The sequence below is a fragment of the Nomascus leucogenys genome, chromosome 13 (assembly GCF_006542625.1).
Source record: "Nomascus leucogenys isolate Asia chromosome 13, Asia_NLE_v1, whole genome shotgun sequence".
Classification (NCBI taxonomy): Eukaryota; Metazoa; Chordata; class Mammalia; order Primates; family Hylobatidae; genus Nomascus; species Nomascus leucogenys.
Genome location: NC_044393.1, coordinates 29600564 through 29620612, shown reverse-complemented (window position 1 = coordinate 29620612; position 20049 = coordinate 29600564). Strand labels below are relative to the sequence as shown.

General features: G+C 40.0%; 1 protein-coding gene across 4 annotated transcripts in view; it reads left to right on the top strand.

The window, feature by feature from the left end:
• ITCH (itchy E3 ubiquitin protein ligase) overlaps window positions 1-20049 on the top strand; it is a 143967-nt gene that overhangs the window by 64100 nt on the left and 59818 nt on the right. For 3 of the 4 annotated variants that reach the window (XM_003273541.4, XM_030825515.1, XM_030825516.1), the window contains 5 exons: window positions 7030-7187; window positions 8944-9139; window positions 11321-11416; window positions 14412-14586; window positions 18520-18589. In XM_003273541.4, coding sequence (XP_003273589.1) covers window positions 7030-7187; window positions 8944-9139; window positions 11321-11416; window positions 14412-14586; window positions 18520-18589 — 695 coding nt within the window. Of the gene's footprint in view, window positions 1-7029; window positions 7188-8943; window positions 9140-11320; window positions 11417-14411; window positions 14587-18519; window positions 18590-20049 lie in introns of those variants that run through there. The other variant, XM_004090124.3, reaches the window with a different exon arrangement.

Below are 20049 nucleotides of genomic sequence, written 5' to 3'. Positions count from 1 at the left end.
GGGCGGACCACTTGAGGTTAGGAGTTCAAGACCAGCCTGGCCAACATGGTGAAACCCCATCTCTACTAAAAATACAGAAAAAAGTTAGCCGGGTGTGGTGGCACGCGCCTGTAATTCCAGCTACTCAGGCGGCTGAGGCAGGAGAATTGCTTGAACCCGGGAGGTGGAGATTGCAGTGAGCTGAGATCATGCCATTGCACTCCAGCCTGGGCGACAGAGCGAGATTATATTCTATGTCAAAAAAAAAAAAAAAAGATGGGACATTTAACACTATCAAACGCTGCAGGAGAGAATTAATTCTGAGATTAATAAGCTAGGGAAAACTGGCTGTTTGGAAAAAGAAAAGAAAAATCAGGTTAATGCCTTAGCTTATCCCAAGATGAGAGTAGATTCGATGTTGACTTTTAAATTGATTTTAAAAAATTAAACTAAAACCTCTAGAAGAAAATATGAATAGTTAATTCATTGCTGAATAAATTTAGCTATATAGAAATATAAAACTCTTATAATTTAAAAATGTATTATCAAAAGCAAAGGAAATATTTAACCAATATGAGATGCTCAGTATTCTCAGGTTGTAAAGATCTCTTAAAAATAGGCAAAATTGGCCGGGCGCGGTGGCTCACGCTTGTAATCCCAGCACTTTGGGAGGCCGAGGCGGGCGGATCACGAGGTCAGGAGATCGAGACCATCGTGAAACCCTGTCTCTACTAAAAATATAAAAAAATCAGCCGGGCGTGGTGGCGGGCGCCTGTAGTCCCAGCTACTCGGAGAGGCTGAGGCAGGAGAATGGCGTGAACCCGGGAGGCGGAGCTTGCAGTGAGCCGAGATCACGCCACTGCACTCCAGCCTGGGCGGCAGAGCGAGACTCCGCCTCAAAAAAAAAAAAAAAAAAATAGGCAAAATTATTCCCTTATAATAGATAAATGTCCAAAAAACATATATATAGTTCATGAAAGAAGAAACTCTAATGACCTGTAATTATATGAAATATTGTTCATCTTCAATTTTAAAAAGCATTAACATTTTTGCTTACCAAATTGGCAAAGATTTTAAAACTTTATGGTGAAATGGGTGTTTTTATTTTGCGGTACATAGTTTGAAAATGTCCAGCAAATGGGAGAACAGGTCGATTGTTACCTTTAAAACTATTTTTTAGGGCCAGGCACAGTGGCTCATGCCTGTAATCCCAGTACCTTTGGGAGGCCCAGGCAGGTGGATTTCTTGAATCCAGGAGTTCGAGACCCTGGGTGACATGGCAAAACCCCGTCTCTACTAAAAATACAAAAATTAGTCCAGAATGATAGCCTGCATCTGTAGTCCCAACTATATAAAAGGCTGAGGCGGGAGAATCTGTGGAACCTGGGAGGTGGAGGTTGCAGTGAGCTGAGATCATGCCACTGCATTCCAGGCTGGGTGACAGAGCGAGAATCTGTCTCAGGAACCAAAAACAAACAAACAAAAAAACACTATTAAAAAGAAACTATTTAGGCCGGGTGCAGTGGCTCACGCCTGTAATCTCAGCACTTTAGGAGGCCGAGGCAGGTGGATCACCTGAGGTCAGGAGTTTGAGACCAGCCTGGCCAACATGGTGAAACCCTGTCTCTACTAAAAATACAAAAATTAGCCGGGCATGGTGGCAGGTGCCTATATTCCCAACTACTTGGGAGGCTGAGGCTGGAGAATCGCTTGAACCCGGGAGACGGAGGTTGCAGTGAGCCGAGATCGTGCCATTGCACCCTGGGGGACAAGAGCAAGACTTTGTCTCAAAAAAACAAACAAGCAACCAGTATTTTTCAGCTTTCAAAATATTTGCATGTTTTGACTTGGTTGTTCTATTCTGTAATCTGTCTAAAAGAAATAAGAAATCCAGGCAGGGCATGGTGGCTCACGCCTGTAATCACAACACTTTGGGAGGCCGAGGTGGGTGGATCACTTGAGCCCGGGAGTTCAAGACCACCCTGGTCACCATGGATAAACCCTGTCTCTACAAAAAACTACAAAAATTTTCTGCAGTCATTCAAAATGATTTTCAATAATTTGGGGGAAATGCCCAATATGTATTGAGTAACTAACCAAATAAAAACCCACCCAGAATATGAAACCATTATACAGTGTGTGATTGCAGTCACATCCAATGAAAAGGACTGACAAGAGATAGTCCTATGTCTTGGTGGTAATTATCTCCAGAATGTAGGATGGCAGATAATTTTTATTTTATAATTAGAAGTTACTTTTGTTCTTTGAAAGTCTGTTTTAAAAATTAAAATGGGGGCTAGGCGCAGTGGCTCATGCCTATAATCACAGCATTTTGGGAGGCTGAAGTGGGCAGATAGCCTGAACCCTGGAGTTTGAAACTAGCATGGGCAACATGGCAGGACCTTGTCTCTACAAAAACATACAAAAATTAGCTGGGTATGGTGGTGCATGCCTGTATTCCCAGCTACTCAGGAGACTGAGGCGGGAGGATTACATGAGCCTGGGAGGCTGAGGCTGCAGTAAACCATGATTGTGCCATGGCACTCCAGCCTGGGTGACAGAGGAAAACCCCAAGAGAAAAAAAAATAAAATGCACTAACTATATTAACTGCATTTAAAAAAAGAGTATAGTGAAGGAAAGGGGAATGGGAAACAGCTTGAGGAACAGATAGGATTGAGGAAACATTTTAGGTTTGGGTGCTTGATTATATTTGTAGAGTAAGACAAAAGGTCTATAAGAAAGGAATATAATGAAGATGCAAGAAAGCATTAAAAGATGTTGGGCAGTCCTAGAGGATATAGTCTGCCATCCAGGACATGATAGGCAAATCATCTTTGAAGAAAGGGAGAGAGACTTTTTCAGACATGGGAAACAGATGAAGATGGTTAGTGGCACAGAGAAATTTTACGATATGGGAGAAAGTTAAGGGATAGCAGATAATCATTATTTTTAGGGAAGAGGAAGAGTCAGGGATAGCTACAGATTGGTATTAGCAATTTGAAGAGATGGAAAAGGTTTGCAGGGGGCACTGGGGATGGGTCCAGGAGTGGATTAGAGATGTAGAAACTGATTGATTTCTAAGCAGTATAGATAACCCAATTGAAGTTGTTGAATAATGTCAACTGTAGCCAGTGTTGGCTTGGTCTGTTTGACATAATCCAGTTTTAGGTATTTGAATACTCTATAAATACAAATATATAGACAGAAGCACAATTTTAATTTTTTTCTATCTTTTGCCTAGGTCTATATGATTGTATAGGACTTAGAGCTTTTTGTCCTACCAAATTATTAATTTCTTTATTCCCATTAATTTTAATACCAGCACACTAATCTCATTAAACCCATGGTTTTACTACTAGGTTGTCAAAGTCATCCGTCATTTATAATTCCCTAGCTCCCAGGAGTCTTGAGCTGTGATTTTTTTGTTTGTTTGTTTGTTTTTGGTTTCTTTTTTGGGACAGAGTCTTGCTCTGTTGCCCATGCTGGAGTGCAGTGGCGCAATCTCCGCTCACCACAACCTCAGCCTCTTGGATTCAAGCGATCCTCCCAGCTGAGCCTCCCGAGTAGCTGGGACTACAGGCGCATGCCACCATACCCAGCTAGTTTTTGTATTTTTAGTAGAGATGGGGTTTCGCCATATAAGCCAGGCTAGTCTCAAACTCCTGACCTCAAGTGATATGTCCACCTTGGCCTCTTAAAGTGCTGGGATTACAGGCGTGAGCCACTGCGCCCGGCCGATTTCTTCTTTTTAATAAGAGGGGAGAAAACAGTTTTTGTCTTTAATAATTGGAAGTGAAAACCTCTGACCTTTTCTTTTTTTTTTTTTTTTGAGACGGAGTCTTGCTCTTTCACCCAGGCTGGAGTGCAGTGGCGCGATCTCGGCTCACTGCAAGCTCTGCCTCCTGGGTTCACGCCATTCTCCTGCCTCAGCCTCTCCGAGTAGCTGGGACTACAGGCGCCCGCCACCACGCCCGGCTAATTTTTTGTATTTTTAGTAGAGACGGGGTTTCACCGTGGTCTCGATCTCCTGACCTCGTGATCCACCCGCCTCGGCCTCCCAAAGTGCTGGGATTACAAGCGTGAGCCACCGCGCCCGGCCCTCTGACCTTTTCTTTACTGGGCCCAGTGGAAAATTTATTAGAATCATTTGTAGAGCAGCCTGCCCTTTAATATGCTACTTTACTTAGTTTATTTACTCCATTAAAATACACCTGACTTCTCAACTGGAACATTCTCCAGCATTACTTGTTGGTCTGAGAGAATAGTAGTGGAAAAAGTAGATGAGGGGTTAGTTGTGGTGGAAGAATTTCTGGGAGAGGAAGCAGTTGGGCAAGGGTGAAGGAATTGAAACTACTAGGGAAAGTAGCCTATGATGAAGCCCAAGTGAGGCGTGAAGTGAACTGATGAAATGTAAAGATTGTGGGGGGAGTTGAAGGTTGTGATGAGACTGAATAAAACATACTGTAGGAGACAGGTAGAATAAATAGGAAGTTGTAGTTGGAGTTTAGAGTTCAAGATCTAGGAAGAGGAACAATTCTAAGTATCAAGGAAATTTAAGGAGTTGTACGGGTTATCAGATAACTCCATTGAAAAACTGAGATCAAAATGTTAGAAGGGTGCACAGCATTGATGTTAAAATTCTCCAAATTTTAATCCCCAGCAACAAATCATAGCATTTTTGGAATCCTGTTTCTGCTGTACCTTTATCATTGTAGGTTTATCTCATGCACTGAATGTTCCCCCTCCCTCACATATCCTTAAAACTTGTCTAGCACTGAATGTGCAATTTAGTATGAATTTTCTAGCTGAAAGATTTTTAGGAATCTTATAGTCAAGATAATACATTTTAGGATGCATTCTTGGGTCACGTAACTCATCAGTAGCAGAGTCAGAGCTAGAAACCTTAATTTCCCAATTTCTGGTCTATTCTACTAGTTGTTATCTGTTATTTAAAAAGCAGCAGGAACTCTTCTTTCAAACTAGTTAGGAGCATCTTAAAATAGCATGGAGAGGCAATATGCAGTCTTAAAATGGTTTTGGAAACCTCACTTAGAAGAAGGGAAGCAGTGTCAAAGCTGACTCTTCCTGCATTCAGACCATGTTCTGCAGGTACTCAACACTAATCAGGTGCTGACTGCCAATTACTGAGTTGTTCCCTCTATTATAAGCATTTGGGGAACCCCCAAAGTAGTGCTTGTCATACCTTACTGTCCACATATATAATCTGGGGATCTTGTTAAAATGCTAGCTCTGATATAGTAGGTCTAGAATAGTTTTGAAGATTGTGCATTTATGACAAGCTCCTGTATAGTGCTTGTCCTTTTGGTTTAAAGACCACACTTTGAATAGAAAGGCCCTAAAGGATTTCTGTGGTACATAGTTTGAAAATGTCTTTTAAAATATGAGGACTGGTGTGCAGTGGCTCATGCCTGTAATTGTAGCACTTTGGGAGGCCAAGATTGCTTGAGGTCAGGAATTCAAGACCAGCCTGGGCAACATGGCGAAACCCTGTCTCTACAAAATACACAAAAGAATTACCTGCACGTGGTGGCAGGCGCCTGTAGTCCTACCTACTTGGGAGGCTGAGGCATGAGAACTGCTAGAACCTGGGAGGTGAACGTTGCAGTGAGCTGAGATCACACCACTGCACTCCAGCCTGGGCGATGGAATGAGGCCCTGTCTCAAAAAAAAAAAAAAAAAAAAAAAAAAAGAAAAAAAAAAACTATGTGAGGAGAGAGAGATGTTAATTAGCTTGACTGTAGTAATTCTTTTCACTATGTATATCAAAACATCATGTTATACAGTTTTTATTAAAAATCATTGCAATACATGTTTTACAGAAAAAAAAATTTAATACATGATACTGCCTCTCTGTTTCTTTGTTTTGTTTGAGACAGGGTCTCACTCTGTCTCTTAGGTTGGAGTGCAGTGGCGCAAGCTCAGCTCACTGCAACCTCCACGTCCCAGATTCAAACAATCCTCCCACCTCAGCCTCCTGAGTAGCTTCGACTACAGTCGTGCCCTGCCATGCCCAGCTACTTTTTAAATTTTTTTGTACAGACAGGGTCTTGTCATGTTGCCCAGGCTGATCTCTCACTCCTGCGCTTAAGTGATCCTTTCACCTCAGCCTCCCAAGGTGCTGCAATTACAAGCGTGAGCCACAGCACCCAGCCTCTGTTAGTTGACTCTATTTGATTTTATTTTGTTCAGGCTTATTCTGAAATTCTTAGGAGTATGGGTTAGTACTGTGTAGTGGTTTGGAGGTAGTACATACCAGAGCCTTGGCTGAGACATCTGCAGACTGGCTACTTATGCCCTTGTTTCTAATCTATGACTAGAGCCCCTCTGGAAGGAAAAGGAATCAACTATATTTAGCCAACAGTAGCAGTAGCTTTCAGTCTGACATTTCCTGTTAGTGTTCTTCCCTCCTTTCTGTCCCTCCAGTTGATGTCATTGCTTTGAAGAAATGACAGCTCCTTTAAAAAAAGGTCTGTGGGTACTTCTACTCTAAGTCATTGGCTTTGAACATTTTGTGTACCATTGTACTGAGCTGGGGGATATCAGGGCCTAGTCCCTGGGAAATACGTGCACTTTGTTCTCCTAGCATGGGAAAACCAGACCTGCCTCAAACTTGAATTAATATTAATAGCCAGTGGAAACCAAGAAACAACAATGGTAAAGTTATCTGTGCTTGTGATAAAGTAGTGCCCTTTATAAGGATTTTGAGAACTTGACTTTGTTCCTGTTGATATAGGGCCTTCTGAGGGCTTATTTGAAATATGAACCAGCATACCTAATAGTTCTGAATGGCTGCAAGTGTTCCTATGCCCTTGGACAACCCATCACTCTATCTCTAGATGAACTCTGGGGTTATATAGGATTCTACCCAAAGGCTCTTTATGTATTTAATAAGACTGACCAAAAATTAAAAAGCTTTTTTGAAGCTCTTAAAAACTTAGAAGTTTTCATCTTCCTGCTGTTTTTTTCTTAAATTCAAGGAATATTCATTATTTTCCTCTCCCCCTTCCTTTTCCCCTCTTCTTACCCAGAGTGAGCACAAATGAATCAGATGACCCCGAAGATGCAGGAGCTGGTGAAAATAGGAGAGTCAGTGGGAGTAATTCTCCATCGCTCTCAAATGGTGGTTTTAAACCTTCTAGACCTCCAAGACCTTCACGACCACCACCACCCACCCCACGTAGACCAGGTTTGTATTCCAGCTGTCAATACTCTCGTAAATAATGTCCTGGTTGGCAATTAATCCTCAGGTGTCAGGAAATTCTTTTAGGTGAATTTTCTTTTTTCTTTTTTATTTATTTATTTATTTTATTATACTTTAGGTTTTAGGGTACATGTGCACAATGTGCAGGTTTGTTACATATGTATCCATGTGCCAGGTTGATTTCCTGCACCCATTAACTCGTCATTTAGCATTAGGTGTATCTCCTAATGCTGTCCCTCCCCCCTCCCCCAACCCCACAACAGTCCCCGGAATGTGATGTTCCCCTTCCTGTTAGGTGAATTTTCTGCGTGTATTTTTGCATTTAAGATTTTGGAAAAGAATGATCTTTCCGTAGGTAACCAAAAGTGTCTTTTTCCTAAGTTTTTGTTCAAGGTGACATTACCGAGGCAGTGCTCTATTGAGAATGAAAATGACATGTGCGTAATATAAAGTATAGGCGGTACAGATAACATGGCAATAACATTGTACCTTTCTTACATGGTTTGTAACTATAACATAAATGTATTAAATAACTCAAGGATTTGGTTGCTTATTCCCAGTATATCCTTTAAAAAGTTAGTAAACGAAAACCCAATAATGCTAAATGGCCCAGATTTTAAATTAAAAATACACAACAAACAAGCATATTTTAGGTAGTAAAAATGTGAACACCTACAGTTAGACTATCCACTTCTCTGATAGCCAGAACAAATCTTTAATCTTACCTTTTATTGTTTCTCTCTGTTAATATGTGGGCAGGGAATGCAGTGTCGTTAAACCAAATATTACTAGAAAAGTACATTAGTTCTCTGCAAATCATTTTCTTAAGTGAATTTCTATTCAATTATACATCTTCTCCTTTTTATTTTTTTTATTTTTTGAGACAGGGTCTCACTATGTCACCCAGACTGGAATGTGGTGACATCTCAGCTCACTGCCACCTCTGCTTCCCAGTCTCAAGTGATTCTCTAGCCTCAGCCTCCCGAGTAGCTGGTACCACAGTCACGAGCCACCAATGCCTGGCTAAATATTTATATTTTTTGTAGAGATGGAGTTTTGCCACGTTGCCCAGGCTGGTCTGGAGCTCCTAAGCTGAAAGTGATCCTCCTGCCTCGGCCTCCCAAAGTGTGGGAATTACGGGCGTAAGCCATTGCAGCCACATCTTTCCCTTTTATAGATAATTTGATTAATAGTATATTCTGAGTCTTTAAGATGTCTTTATTATAATCTTGGTGACTCCCTCTAGACATTGTTTTGTCCACAAGTATTTCTTAAAGGTGTAATATATGACCAGTAACTATTTGTAAGAATGTTATTGCTTATCAGACCTTCCATATTATAACCAACATCAAAAATTGGTCTGTAATCTGCAGGGTTTCACAGGAAAGCAGTTTTAAGGAGCTGGAAAATTAATAAATGAACTTAAAATACCCAGGAATATTAATAATTTGCTATTCTAAAAGTTTTTATTTCCAGTGACATCAGGAGATCAGAGAACCTGTACATGCTGCATAATTAATAATGGGACATAGGGGTAGACAGGACCGAAAAAGTAAACAAGCCTATTAACTGTCAGCGTTGGTCATTTCCCATTACTTATTTCTTTAAGTAATTTTCACCTGTGCATCTACATCTTAAGTTTTATATTTATCATCTGCCTTTTATTTTTTACAGTTAAAATTCTATCCTGAATTTTAGAAAATAAAAGATTCTTTTCCTATTTTCCCCAAATCTTTTATAGCATCTGTCAATGGTTCACCATCTGCCACTTCTGAAAGTGATGGGTCTAGTACAGGCTCTCTGCCGCCGACAAATACAAATACAAATACAAATACATCTGAAGGAGCAACATCTGGATTAATAATTCCTCTTACTATAACTGGAGGCTCAGGCCCTAGGCCATTAAATCCTGTAACTCAAGCTCCCTTGCCACCTGGGTGAGTAACTTTTTAAATTAACATATGTTGTCTTTAGGATTCTTCATAAGCCTACTTATTAATAAGGAAAATAACAGTAAACAACAGTAAACTCCATTGTTTTGATGACTGTTTTTTTTTTTTTTTTTTTTGAGACGGAGTCTCGCTCTGTCGCCCAGGCTGGAGTGCAGTGGCGCAATCTCGGCTCACTGCAAGCTCCGCCTCCCGGGTTCACGCCATTCTCCTGCCTCAGCCTCTCCGAGTAGCTGGGACTACAGGCTCCCGCCACCACGCCCGGCCAATTTTTTTGTATTTTTAGTAGAGACGGGGTTTCACCGTGATCTCGATCTCCTGACCTCTTGATCCGCCCACCTCGGCCTCCCAAAGTGCTGGGATTACAAGCGTGAGCCACCACGCCCGGCCGATGACTGTTTTTTAATTTCTTTTTTTTTTGAGATGGAGTCTTGCTGTGTCTCCCAGGCTGGAGTGCAGTGGTGTGATCTTGGCTCACTGCGACCTCCGCCCCCTGGGTTCAAGTAATTCTCCTGCCTTAGCCTCCCTAGTAGCTAGGATTACAGGTGTGCACTACCAAGCCCAGCTAATTTTTGTATTTTTAGTAGAGAGGGGATTTCACCATGTTGGCCAGGCTGGTCTCAAACTCCTGATCTCAAGTGATCCGCCCACCTCAACCTCCGAAAGTGCTGGAATTACAGACGTGAGCAACTGCACCCAGCCAACTGTTTTTATGTTATTGTAACTGATTTTGGGGGATCTGGAGTCAAAATGAACAAGGAAAACACACCATATTTGAAATCTTCAGGGCAAAGTGGAAAAATATATTTTTTCATCAAAGGACCCTGAAGGTTAACCAAGGCCAATTAATAAAATAATCACCTAATTCCAATTGCCTTTTTCTTTAAGGAGGAAGAAAATCCCTTTTTAATACCAAAATATTTTTTTCATCAGAAAATCATTATAGGCTGGGCACGATGGCTCACGCCTGTAATCCCAGCATTTTGGGAGGCCAAGGCGGGCTGATCACCTGAGGTCAGGAGTTCAAGACCAGCCTGGCCAACATGCTGAAACCCCATCTCTACTAAAAATACAAAAAATTAGCTGGGTGTGGTGGCGGGCACCTGTAATCCCAGCTACTCGGGAGGCTGAGGCAGGAGAATTGCTTGAACCTGGGAGACAGAGGTTGCAGTGAGCCAAGATCAGGCCACTGCACTCCAGCCTGGGCAACAAGAGCAAAACTCCATCTTGGGGAAAAAAAGAAAAATCATTATAGCAAAGTGATAGATAATTCAGAAAACTGAGAAAATTTGTGCTTATAATCCCATTTTAATCTCTACTGATTATTTTAAGATTCTGTTCATAGATTGTTTTTAACACACACAGGTGTAATTTTTTCTTGTTTATTTTTTGTTTGTTTGAGATGAAATCTTGCTGTTTCCCAAACTGTAGTGCAGTGGTGGGATCTTAGCTCACTGTAACCTCCGCCTTCCAGGTTCAAGTGATTCTCCTGCCTTAGCATCCCGAGTAGCTGGGATTACAGTCACTTGCCACCATGCCCGGCTAATATTTTTTTTTTTTTTTTTGAGATGGAGTCTCACTCTGTTGTCTAGGCTGGAGTGCAGTGGTGCAATCTTGGCTCACTGCAACCTCTGCCTCCCAGGTTAAAGTGATTCTCCTGCCTCAGCCTCCTGAGTAGTTGGGACTACAGGTGCCCACCATCATGCCCAGCTAATTTTTGTATTTTCAGTAGAAATGGGGTTTCACCATGTTGGCCAGGCTGGTCTTGATCTCCTGACCTCAATTAATCCACCCGTCTCAGCCTCCCAAAGTGTTGGGATTACAGGTGTGAGCCACTGCATCTGGCCATTTCTTTCCACTCAAATCCTGATTATACCCTGATTGAGAGTGACTTCGGTATCCTAGGTAGACCGACCTCAAGCCTCTTTAGGAATATGTTTTCTCCTAGAGCAGATACTTGCATAGAAGAAATTGAATTCACTGTGTGCCACTGCCTGAAGATTACATTTCTTCACTTTATTCCTAAATTGTATTTGTATCATCTTTCTAAACTGACTTCCTTATTTGCCTCAGTTCAATAATGGTCATTTAATGGAAATGCAAAGACAGGATTAAAAAGCCAAGTAACTCATGCAAGTATTTTACCAGCCTTTTAATTTTGTATTTAAGTTGGGAGCAGAGAGTGGACCAGCATGGGCGAGTTTACTATGTAGATCATGTTGAGAAAAGAACAACATGGGATAGACCAGAACCTCTACCTCCTGGGTAAGTATCCGAATTTAAAAAGAATAATTTTATTTAGTCAGAATTGTGGATTACATCTGTATAATCTTCCCTACATTTCTGTTTTACTTTTTCTTGTCAGCCCTTTCTCTGTCCACTTTATTTTGCGGTAAGTACAAACTAGAAAGAAGAGAGCTAGACAACTGATTAATTCAGAGCCTCATAAATGATTTTTGTTTTCACTCATATTTCTTTCTTCTTTTCTTTATTTTATAGAAACAACATCTTGCTATGTCACCCAGGCTGGTTTTGAACTCCTGAGCTCAAGCCATCCTCCCACGTTGGCCTCCCAAAGTGCTGGGATTTTCAGTCATTTCTGACTTAAAGATTCCTTAGGTGGGCTGGGTGCAGTGGCTTACACCTGTAATCCCAGCACTTTGGGAGGCCGAGGTGGGAGGATCACGACGAGCTCAGGAGATTGAGACCATCCTGGCTAACGTGGTGAAACCCCGTTTCTACTAAAAATACAAAAAAAAAAAAATTAGCCAGGCATGGTGGCGGGCGCCTATAGTCCCAGCTACTCAGGAGGCTGAGGCAGGAGAATGGCATGAACCCGGGAGGCGGAGCTTGCAGTGAGCCGAGATCTCGCCACTGCACTCCAGCCTGGGTGACCGAGCAAGACTCCGTCTCAAAAAAAAAAAAAAAATTTTCCTTAACTATTCTTGTCTAAACTGTTTACCTGTTTACTAATACTGTAGTTTGAGTATTAGCTTCTTCAAGAGTAATTATTTAAATGAATAAGAATTAGAGCCCCGTCATATATTAAAATGAAGTTCTTATTATATTTAAAAAACTATAATGGCAAAATCATTTCAAATTAATTGGGAAAGTTAAGGATATATTAATACATGGTGTTAAGCCTTTAACATTAACATTATAATCCAGGCGGGTGGCTCACGCCTGTAATCCCAGCACTTTGGGAGGCTGAGGTAGGTAGATCATGAGGTCAAGAAATCGAGACCATCCTAGCCAACATGGTGAAACCCCATCTCTACTAAAAATACAAAAATTAGCTGGGCGCTGTGGCGCGCGCCTGTAGTCCCAGCTACTCTGGAGGCTGAGGCAGGAGAATGGCTTGAACCTGGGAGGCGGAGGTTGCAGTGAGTCGAGATTGCGCCACTGCACTCCAGCCTGGTGACAGATCAAGACTCCGTCAAAAAACAAACAAACAAAAAACATTCTATAAAATAATTGAAGAAAAAATATTTTTTAATCCAGAGGAAAGTCAGTAGCATACATGGAAAAATACTTAACCTTGTTAGTAATCTGAAGGAAATATACCCTGAAAAGGTACTGTTTTAGTTATTAAATTAGCAGATAATATCAAGTGTTGGTGAGGAACTTTACGTTATTAATTGCTGCTGGGGCTGGGCACAGTGGCTGATGCCTGAAATCCTAGCACTTTGGGAGGCCAAGGTAGGATGGGTGCTTGAGGCCAGGAGTTTGAGACCAGCCTGGGCAGCACAGTGAGACCCCATCGCTATAGAAAGAAAAAAAAATTAGCTGGGCATGGTGGCATGTACCTGTAGTCCTAGTTAATCAGGAGTCTGAAGTGGGAGGATCTGTTGAGCCCAGGAGTTCAAGATTACAGTGAGCTGTGATTGTGCCACTGTACTCCTGGGCAACAGAGCCAGCCCCCGTCATCCTCCCTGCATCTGCCCACCATAATTATGTATTAATACTTACCCTTCATAATCCTCTCTGTGAAATTTATCCTAAAGAAACAATTCAAAGGAAGAAACAATTTGCTGCATTAAGAATATTCATTATTTTATTTATATAACACCAGAATATTGGAAACCACCCTAAATAACCAAGCAGGTAGAAATCGTGAAGTCATTCGATTCATTTATGAATTATATTCATAATCAACACAATCGTTTCAAATGTTTTATTTAGAACACTTGTATCAATGTTTACTTACATATTTTGTACCCATTTAAAATCATAGGAAGTGGGCTGGGCATGGTGGTTCACGCCTGTAATCCCAGCACTTTGGGAGGCCGAGGTGGGCGGATCACCTGAGGTCAGGAGTTCGAGACCCGCCTGACCAACATGGAGAAACCCCGTCTCTACTAAAAATACAAAATTAGCCAAGTGTGATGATGCATGCCTGTAATCCCAGCTACTTAGGAGGCTGAGGCAGGAGAATCGCTTGAACCAGAGAGGCAGAGGTTGCGGTGAGCCAAGATCGCGCCATTGCACTCCAGTCTGGGCAACAAGAGGGAAACTCTGTCTCAAAAAAAAAAAAAAGATAGGTAGGAAGTTATGTTCTTGCGAAAAATTGTGTGTGTGTGTGTGTGTGTGTGTGTGTTTTGTTTTGTTTTGTTTTGTTTTGTTTTGTTTTCTCGAGACGGAGACTCAGTTGTCCAGGCTGGAGTGTATTGGCATGATCTTGGCTCACTGCAGCCCCCACCTCACAGGTTCAAGCAGTTCTCCTGCTCAGCCTCTCGCGTAGCTGGGACTACAGATCCATGCCACCACACCTGGCTAATTTTTTGTATTTTTAGTAGAGATGGGACTTCACCCTGTTGGCCAGGCTGGTCTTGAACTCCTGACCTCAAGTGATCCGCCTGCTTTGGCCTCCCAAAGTGCTGGGATCACAGGTGTGAGCCACTGCACCTGGCCAAAAAGTGCTTTTTGATATCTGTCCAAAGCTATATATTCAATTTGTGTCCCTATTATGATTGAAACAGTAAAAACAACATTGAAAAGAAACTCAAAACTTAATGACTGTTTGAGACTTATTCACTAAATATGTATTGCATTTTAAGAACCTGACTAGTGCATCTTATGAACTTTCAAGAAATAAATTTTTAGAAACATTTCTCTTAAGTTCACTTACAAACTATTTAAAAATACATAAAAGACTCCAGATAAATCAAAAGTAGTTTCTCAAGGTAAAATATTCTATCTGTTTCACAAGTATTTGTTGAATTGGCTTGTTTTTTTTGTTTGTTTTTTTTTTCTGATTTAGCTGGGAACGGCGGGTTGACAACATGGGACGTATTTATTATGTTGACCATTTCACAAGAACAACAACGTGGCAGAGGCCAACACTGGAATCCGTCCGCAACTATGAACAATGGCAGCTACAGCGTAGTCAGCTTCAAGGAGCAATGCAGCAGTTTAACCAGAGATTCATTTATGGGGTGAGCAGCCTGTTATTTAATAAACTAATAAGAGTATTTTGTTTCTAGCCCCTTCCAGCATATGTCATGGAAAGCACTAAAAAGAAGGTGCAAGTAGCATGGCAACCCAGTTGTTGCTGTTAGTAGGTATTATTTTTAGACCTTGTCTGGGATATTCTGTGTGTGATCTAGTTTTTCCTTTTTGTAATTTGCCTAAGTCCAACTTCCTCTTCTTTTTAATGTCAAAAATAAGCAAAAAAGAAGTTAGGACAACTTAAAATTCATTAACAAAAGAATAGTAAAAATAAACCCAAGCAGCCTGAAAATAATTAAAACATTTCTAAATTTACTAGTGCCTTGGGTCTAAGAGCATCTGACTCTAAAGTGGTTGTACAAAACTGATAGAATTTAACCACTTTTTACCATTTGGAGATAAGGCTTACCTGATAAATTATTTGGTACTCTGGGAGACTGAAGAAGTTTGATCCTTTATAGGAGTATGCTTACTATATTATTCTGGCTTTAAATCTTTATTATATTTGTTACAAAATCATTTCCGTTCTAGAAACAAATGGTTTAAATTTTACGTATTTTGCTGTAGAGCAATATTGCAGTAATAGTGTAAGTACTCCAAAATCTTCCTTTGCTATGCAGTCTTTGGTGCTAGGAATTTTATAATCTCTCAAGTCATACAGTATCATTGATCTTTTCTCTGGAGGAAAAGGAAAATAATCCATTGAGAAATTTGATTCTGGGTGCCAAACAAGATGGATTCGTTATATAGAACCTAAACAGAAGAAGATCAAGTCTTAAGGAGCTCAGGAGAAAATGCCCCTCTCCATTACCATCTCTTCCCCTCCACTGCCATTGGTATCATCCCTGTTAGAATTCATCAGAGTAAAACAGCACCTTTCATATTCCTTTCCTGACTAGGCATAGTTTTATCCCTTTTCTTCATATTCTTGTCTATTCCTTATACCTCATCACCATAATAGCACTCACTGATGTAGATAAATTCACCTTTATCAGCAGCCTTCCCTTTGTTCCCTGGTTATGACTCAGGTACTTTACTTTCATATAACAATTTTTTCCTGCCACTTTCTCTATACAGATGTTAACTATATTTCCCCTCCCGGTGGTTTTAAAGCTGAAATGAGTTTTGTCTCTTGTGTACTTCACCCTTCTTTTCATTTTTTTTTTCTATGCTGTTTTACATCTTTCTTCCTTTCTAAATTATAATCACCTGTGGTATGCCTGGCCAAATTTCTTCTAGGTTTGAATACCTAGCTTGCCTGCCTTCTTTAAAACTAGTTTCCATATGGTTGTTCAGTGGAAAGAGCATGGGCTTTGGAGTCAGACACATCTGGGTTCGAATCCTGGTTCCACAGTTACTTTCTCTGTATAACTGAGTAAGTTACTTAACCTCATCAAGACATTTCCTTTATCTGTAAAATAAATACAGATATAAAATTGCCTCAGAGATTTTCTGAGGATTCTTTAAAATAAAGTTCCAATATATATGGCACGTACTGAATGCTCAGAAATGTTAGTTCCCGTCTCTTCTCTCCTTCATATTCACCTCTGTATATGTACCCTTTATCTCATTGTTACATTACACAATCTTTCAAAGCATTCTTTTAAAAGAGAGATTTAGCAGATTTCTGGAGTGCCAACTGTATGTTTTGACTGCTGTACTCCTGACCGATTTAGTACTCAGAGTCTTTGGAATTTTTTTTTTAAGTACAGCTTCTCCTTCATCACATCATCCTGTTCCCCCCGCCCCCTGCCCAATCCAATATAATCTGAACAATTTTATGAAATTTTTACCCTTTGTACTTGATGTGGAGTGGTTCGAAATTACATAGAATCTAAACAGCCTATTTTAGTTAACATAGCCAAAGATATAAGCTGAAGTGAATTAATTTAACATCCTTAATAACATTTACTTTAAAAATGATGGGGTGTTGCTGAGAAATAGTCTGTTTATTGAGTATATGAAGTGGCCTTTGTCTACCATTGTTGTTGTGACTCTTACTAGCATACAGAAACTGTCATACACCCAGCATTTTAAGTCTTAGAGTGGATATGGTTGACAGTAAAACACTGTGTAATGATTCTTCCTGGTCCATGGCTTAATTGTGCATGTCCCTAGTTTATCTGTCCAGGGAGAGCCAGTGGGGTTGGCTTGAGTCTTAAAATTGTCAGTACAGTATGTTGGGTGCCAAACTTTTCAGACCTCATCTGTAACTTGGGCTCAGACCTTTTGTAGTGTTTCCCGCTGGCCTCCCTGTTCTCACAGCTTTTCATAATTGTGTGTGTCAGGAGGAGCAAGGCAGTTCTCGACAGCACTAAATCCAAGAGTTATATCAGTAGTGTAATATATCTCATATCCTTTATAACCTCATCGATCAACCAGGTTTCTGTAGTAGGCCAGTGACATGGGGTTGTGGGGGTGGGTAAAGAAACAAAAAGAGATAGCAGGGGAGCTGCTCTATATTGAGATTTAAGAGAAACAACCAAATGTAATGTAAGGACTTTGTTTGGATCCGGATTTTAACAAATAAGCAATCATGCATTTAATTACAGATTAGGTATTAGATGATAAAATTCACATTGATTCTTTACCACATGTCATGATGACATTGTGATTATGTACGAAAATGTCAGCCGGGTGTGGTGGCTCACACCTGTAATCCCAGCACTTTGGGAGGCCGAGGAGGGTGGATCACGAACAAGGTCAGGAGTTTGAAGCCAGCCTGACCAACATGGTGAAACCTGGTCTCTACTAAAAATACAAAAAGTTAGCTGGGCATGGTGGCACGCGCCTGTAATCCCAGCTACTCAGGAGGCTGAGGCAGGAGAGTCACTTGAACCTGGGAGGCGGAGGTTGCAGTGAGCCGAGATCGTGCCACTGTACTCCAGCCTGGGCGACAGAGCGAGACTCCATCTCAAAAAAAAAAAAAGAAAATGTCCACAAATTTTAGAGAGACATACTAAAATAGGTAGAGGTGAAATAATGTTTGATTTTCGCTTCAACAAAGGACAGGAGAAGAGAGATAAAGAAACTTGGCTAAGTCTTGATAAGTGTTGAATCCTGGTGCTGGGTATGTGGGATTCATTGTCCTATTTTACTTGTTTTTTTTTCTTCCCCATAGTAAAATTATGTTTAATGCAGTTAGACTCTTGTTTATCTTACTAAAGAAGAAAGGGTTTAACCAAGTCTTACTGGGTGACCACATAATTATCTCTACTTAATTATACATTTAAATCAAAACAGACTTAATATCCTTACACAGAGTCGGTGTGACTTTTGTTTTCTTTTTCCAAAGGTTGACTCTTACTTTGCTTTCATCTTATCTAGCCAAATCTTTCTCTCCACCAATGTGATCATTGGAAACAGAACTTTTAAGAAGTCTTCCATACAGTTCCAGGCTCATTAACACTTTCCAGCTGGAAACCTTTCCTTCCACTCATCTGACAGCCCACTCTTCCTGTTCCCCCAACTCTCTTCTCACAATTCTTTGTATGTCACATGTTCAGTATTTGATCTTCTGTTTTTGAGTTACACATGCAATATTTTTCACAGTCATGTGATGATGCTGGGTACTGGTATTATAAATGACTTTTAGGGGGTTATATATGTTTCTAATTTTTATATTATTGATGTAAAATTTGTAGCACAAAGGAAAAAATGGTCATTTTGGAGATGAGGATTACATATTTGTGTAGTATTTTAATTTTAAATAATTTTAAATGTTAGGTAATGTTTGCACAGGTTTTTTTTAAACCAAACCAAAGTATATTGGCATTTATCCATAACTATGTGACACTTCTTTAAGACGCAAACTCTCTTGTGTTATACATTGCCGGGGAAGGGAAATCAGAACTCATAAGCTTGCTGTCAGATAATTTGTTAAGTTGTTAATAGTTTCATCACTTTTTGGTTCTTTTTAGAATCAAGATTTATTTGCTACATCACAAAGTAAAGAATTTGATCCTCTTGGTCCATTGCCACCCGGATGGGGTAAGTCACATGAGTTTCTTCATTGAGTTCTGTCATTTCATTTTTGTTTTCTTCCAATTCTGTCATTTTAAAACAGATGTTTATGTCTGATACTGTGCTCTTGCTTGAGTGAATGGGAAGTTTTTTTTTTTATATATATCAGTTTAATTCACAAATAGGCATTAAATTCTCCAAACATTAAGTGGACTGTTTATAAACTTTTATATGCACTCATAATTATTTTACTCTTCTACAGTTTAAAAATACTGATCACCCAGCAATAAAAAAGGAATGGGCTATTGATACACACAGTAGGTCTGGGTGGACTTCAAGAGTAATTTGCTTGATAAAGAAAGTCAGTCTCAAAAGATCACATCCTGTGTGATTCAATTCATATAACATTCTCAAAATGACAAAACTAGAGATGGAGAACATATTAGTACTTGTCAGGAAACAGGGTAGGTGGGAAGTGGATACAAATATTAAAAGGTAACATAAGGAGGTTGTTACATGATGATGATGATTCCATCAAGATCCACAAGATGATTCTGTATCTTGATTTTGGTAATAGGTGATTACATAAATGTATACGTGAGATAACGCACAGAACTATACATTTACAGAAATGAATTCAGCTTTTAAACATGGTGAAAATTTAATAATGTTTGTGGTTAACAATAATGTACCAATGCCACTTCTGTGGTTTTGATGCTGTACTGTAGTTATATAAGATGTCACCATTGGAGAAAAATGAAGTATATGTGAGACTTTTTGTGTGATTTTTTTACATCCTGTGAGTAATAATTAATTCAAAATAAAAAGCTTTTTAAAAAATTGTGATCACATTGGTTCTCCTAAAACAAGGTTCAGAGTTTGGTTAAGTTGGCATTATCTGATAGAAGAGTGGAAGGAGCACATGTGAAGGTGTCAGCTTCATGCCCTACACCATGGAGCTCATGAGCGTGTCCTGTTATTGAGTATATTTGATATCTTAGTTATTAAAATAGACCTTAATAGACTTTAAGCTGGACCTGCCCTACTAGGTTCTATTTTATAGTGTTATGTAACATTCATAGCATTATATAACAAGGTTTCAGAATAAAGATGGCAGTATAGAAAGTTTTGCATAGAAGCAAGATAATAATATGTTATAATAGAAAGTGGAAAACAACATAAAGCCCATTGTGGAACTAGAGTTTTGTCTTCAGGAGCTGAAGATATTTCATAATACTGGGATAAATTCAGAAAGTGATATTTCTAGATTGGGAAAAGTTGGTCCCCAAGATATATTGCTCTAGCAGTACTGAGTAATGGAGAAAAAATGTTGGTGTGTCAAGATCACATGAATCTGGTTAATAAATGCTACTGGGGGTATACGCTTTTCTTTGAGAAATCTCATTGCTCTTATTTAAAGGTATCTATTCTCAAAACACTTCTGTGAGTCAAAAAGGTAAAAAATGTATTAGGCCATACTTAAAACT